A 5000-nucleotide genomic window follows, 5' to 3' on the forward strand; every position below is an offset into this window, starting at 1 on the left:
ATTGTGCCCAGACCATCAGGTAGCAAAGGCGGACTAACATGGTTACGATTGTTCATACGGGAAGTAACGATGTGGGTTAAGGTGAGATCAGAGGAACTTGTTCGGAATTACAAGGTCTTTCTTCAGGAGATGAAGGAGCGTGGGAGCCGTCACGTAGTCTGTGGGATCCCCCTAAAACCAACACGGAAAAATAGTAATACTCCCAAATGGATGACGGAGAGATTGAAACATGAGATCTGAAGGAAAAGAGGACTTCACGTAAAAATAAAAAAGAGGAATCACACCTTAGATCAAGGTATAACGAAATGGCAAAGCTGGTTAAAAGGAATACACGTTTAGCGAAACGTAATTATGAAATCAAGGTTGCCAGTCAAGCAAAATCCAACCCAAAGGGTTTCTTTCACCTCTATAGAACAAAAAATAAAGAAAGAATAGGACCAATTAAAAACGATGAAAATGTCATGATAGAATCGGAGGAAAAATGAGTGAGGAGTTTAACAATTATTTTCTCTCGGTGTTTACTAATGAGAGGTTAGATAAAGTACCTGACTGCGATCCGATTTTCAGAGGGGATGAAGAAAGTAGTCTGTCTAATATCAGCATTAGTAAAGAAGTAGTCAAGCAGATTGACAGACTTAAAGCTACAAAATCTCCGGGTCCAGACGAAATTTTTCCAAGAATGCTTAAGGAGTGTAAATTTGAAATTTGCAACCAGTTAACTGAAATATTCAATAAATCGGTAGACACTGGTTTTGTTCCAACTGCTTGGAGACAGGCAAACGTTGTTCCTGTTTTTAAGAAGGGAGATAGATAGTCTATATACAACTACAGGCCAGTCAGTTTGACATCGGTTATAGGAAAAATGCTTGAAGCAATAATGGTAAATAGACTCAGAGAACACATCGAAGGGCATGATTTAATTCGTGATTCACAGCATGGTTTCTCCAAGGGTAAGTCATGTGTGACTAATCTTCTATCCTTTTACACTAAAGTATATAAGGCGTCATATAACAATGAAAATTACGATGTTATTTACCTTGATTTTACCAAAGCGTTCGGCAAGGTGCCACACCAGAGACTACTAAATAAAATCAAAGCCCATGGCATAGGAGGAAAAATGTTAGAATGGATTAGAGTTTGGATTAGTAACAGAAAACAGCGGGTCACCATAAATGGAATAAAATCTAGGTGAGGCAATGTTACTAGCGGGGTTCCCCAGGGCTCGGTTTTGGGTCCCTTGTTGTTCATTGTGTACATAAACGACCTAGACGATGGGATAAATACTGATGTTAGTAAGTTTGCGGACGACACTAAAATAGGACGCCTAACTAGGTCAGGAGACGACGCCCAGATTCTGCAGGATGATCTTAATAAACTGTTAACATGGTCGGTGAAATGGCAAATGAACTTCAATATCTCTAAGCGTAGCGTGTTAAACGTAGGGCTACACAGCCCCGAAAATAGATACAACTTAGATAACACGTTTTTAGAAAAATCTAAGTGCGAGAGGGACTTGGGAGTTCTGGTGAGTCCGGACCTTAAAACCAGGAAGCAGTGCATTAGCGCCAGAAATAAAGCTAGCAGAGCATTAGGCTTCATTGCTAGGACGGTAACGAAATAGAAGTGCAGAGGTAATTATCAAACTCTATCTAGCGATAGTTAGACCCATCCTTGACGATGCGGTACAGTTTTGGTCTCCGTCCTACAGAATGGACATAAATTCACTAGAATCAGCACAGAGAAGAATGACCAAAATGATACATGGACTCGGAAATTTGCCTTACGAAGAGAGGCTTAGGCACCTAAACTTACACTCTCTGGAAAGACGCAGAGTGCGGGGTGATCCAATAGAAGAGTTCAAGTGGATCAAAGGCTATAACAAGGGTGAAGCAAACAAGGTCATCATGATAAAACAACAGGGCAGGACTCGCAGTAATGGGTATGAACTGGACAAATTTAGATTTAAGAAGGAAATAGGCAAGAATTGGTTTACTAATAGGGTGGTCGATGAATGGAATAAAATTAGTAACCATGCAGTAAGCGCTGAAACTATCAGTTGTTTTAAAAAACGATTAGACAACTTTATGGATGGGAATGACAGGTGGTGATGGATACGGAGCTGCCTAGTGTAGGCCTTATGGTCTCTTGCAGTCTCCTATATTCTTATGTTCTTATGTTATGTTATCCTTCCGAGGATCTACGAGTACGCTTGCTCGTGTTGGAACAGTAGAACCATAGGGATCAATGAGAGAATATCATGCTTGTCTTGTGCACGCAATTGGGATATCACTTTCTTGATCATTGTTATCTCTTTTCCAGGCGTCTGGACTTTTATGCTTCTGATGGGATCTACCTTACTCGCAGAGGCAAAGATGTTTTTACTAACCTCATTGTGGGAGTTTGGGGGGACAGAAACTCAAAGGGAAGGGGAAATAAAATGTATTGGGGAAAACAGAATAGGGTATAGCAATAATGTAAAACAATATGTCAGAGTAGGACAAAATATCATTTTAGGATATAATGTCGTTAGAGTACAAAACATTATATTAGGATGTAATGTCAATGAAGGAAAACATATCACGATGGAATGTAATGATAGTGAAGGACAAAATATCACGGTAGGATATAATGTCAGTGGAGGACAGAATATCATTTTAGGAAGTGATGCCGGACAGAATGTCAATGAACGACGGGTGGCCAGTGTGGGACGCGGTGACGGTGGTGGGGAAGGTGTACATGAAAGATCGGATGACCTTGATGGGGCAAATGTCCATGAGGCACTGAATGTCAATGAAGGACCAAATGTCAGTATAGAACAAGGTGTCGATAAAGAACAAAATCATAATGTAAGGCATGAAGTTAAAACTCAAAATGTGTCAAAAAGATATTCTCTCATTGATCCCTATGGTTCTACTGTTCCAACACGAGCCAGCGTACTCGTAGATCCTGGGAAGGATCCCACAGACTACGTGACGGCTCCCACGCTCCTTCATCTCCTGAAGAAAGACCTTGTAATTCCGAACAAGTTCCTCTGATCTCACCTTACCCACATCGTTACTTCCCGTATGAACAATCGTAACCATGTTAGTCCGCCTTTGCTACTTGATGGTCTGGGCACAATCGGCGATCCCACGACCCGGTTGACATACAAACTTCCAAGGTCGTTTAGTCTTCCACTGCAGGATGTTGTCATAGCCTCGCACCATGGAGTCACCCATCACAAAGAACTACTGATTTTCAGCCACCTCATCTTCCAGCAGAGCAAAACGATTGGTTACAGCTGGCGGTTGCTTCGCAGGGCACCCGCTTACCGAACGCGGGCTCGACAAACGGGACCCCACGGAGCGCCATTCGCTCACAGCAATGGCACAAGTGGAGGAGGTGGAACGCTCTTTGGGTTGTTGGGAGTATTCACTCTTCTCACAGAGCGCACTCTTGAGAAGACGAATTTCCTCCTCACACTTCCTGAGACGGTCCTTCAGGTTCACATAACCTTCACAATCCATTTCGGTCCTCCTTCGGTAATACAGATGGCAAAGAAAAATATAAATCAACAAAAGAAACAAAAACGGTCACTAAATAAAATAAATACACGAAGCTTACTCTGCTTACCTTATACTATCACTCCTACCTCTGGAGTACAGTAACAGACTACTGTTTTGACTAAATTACTAGAACAATACACTTTATCATATACCTGTAACTGTATAGCTCTATACGTACATAATTACAAAAACACAACACAATCACTTGTCACTATTTGAAGATATAATCTACACAAGAAGCAATAAACTTAGCAAGGTGTATTTGCTAACTGGTGTCTCTACAGCTAACGTGTTCTCTAGCTGAGGTCATGGAGCAGAGTGGGAGCTGAGGTCACGGAGTAGACTTTACCTATTTCTTTATTTTATTTATTATTGTTTATATTATTATAATCTACTTATCTATTTGATTATTTTTTTCGCATCCGACCTAGCTATGTACAAGAAAGAGAGAGAGAGAGAGAGAGAGAGAGAGAGAGAGAGAGAGAGAGAGAGAGAGAGAGAGAGAGAGAGAGAGAGAGAGAGAGAGAGATAGTATGCTTGCTTGGCAGAAATGTGCATACATATTTGCATGCATGCAGTTTTTCAGATCTAGCAGTTTGTTGATAACAAACATGATTATAGCGACCCAAATGTAGTATAGGGATTTTGATAAGCAGCACAATTGACAACAAAGATTAATTTGTAAGGCATTAATATAATTAAATTCTGTATAATGACTAGCATGTTTCAAAATGAATGAAACTGAGCATCTAACTGAATTAGAAAAATCATGTGTCTTTAACTCTGCAAGGGAGATGGCTCGACCAGTTTTAAAGAAAATTAGCAGAAACCAAAATGATTAAGAAAATAAGTGTATTAGATTATTCTAGCTCTTTATCAGAGTGAATTTCCACGATTAAAAATGAGTTTAGGCAGAAATTAGTAAAAGCTGAGTTGTCCAATGAAAAGTTATGCTATCGTTTATCATGACACAAACATCACCTGAGTCATCATTGTTGATGTTAAGTTCTTCGTGTTCACCTTCCTTGATAGCGTAGATCTTCTCCTTCAGAATTCTTATGTTCCCATCAAAAATATTTGGGAAAGAGATGCTAGGAACCCAGATGGAACTTTCTTCTTCTTTAGACAATGCATTGAAGTCCGATTCATTGTGCAGATTCCAGAATCGAAGTCTGTGATCCTTCCACTTGAGAAAGAGAGTAAATTCTATAAAAATGACCTTCTCCACGTCATTAATTTTAAAAAACCTCAAAAATCTGATGTCTGGGAGAACTTGAAGTGGATACCGCTTGGACGTTGAGGGATCACGTCTTATTGGAGGACTATGCTTCCTGTAGCCCTTGTCAAAGGCAATCATAGAACAGTTCACTTCATCACTCTGGTCTGAGCAGTCGTCAACATGGTCACATCGGACAGACTTCTGCACACAGTCACCATTATCACACGTGAACTCCT

General features: G+C 40.4%; 1 protein-coding gene across 1 annotated transcript in view; it reads right to left on the reverse strand.

The window, feature by feature from the left end:
- Positions 1–5000, reverse strand: part of LOC143017734 (uncharacterized) — a 68437-nt gene that overhangs the window by 62260 nt on the left and 1177 nt on the right. Inside the window, exon 1 of the mRNA XM_076172540.1 lies at positions 4527–5000. This exon is cut by the window's right edge and continues 1177 nt beyond it. Within this exon, the coding sequence (XP_076028655.1) occupies positions 4527–5000 (474 nt within the window). The remainder of the gene's footprint in view (positions 1–4526) is intronic.

This window comes from Oratosquilla oratoria, chromosome 3, assembly GCF_046742065.1.
Source record: "Oratosquilla oratoria isolate Oo_2021 chromosome 3, ASM4674206v1, whole genome shotgun sequence".
NCBI classification, from domain to species: Eukaryota; Metazoa; Arthropoda; class Malacostraca; order Stomatopoda; family Squillidae; genus Oratosquilla; species Oratosquilla oratoria.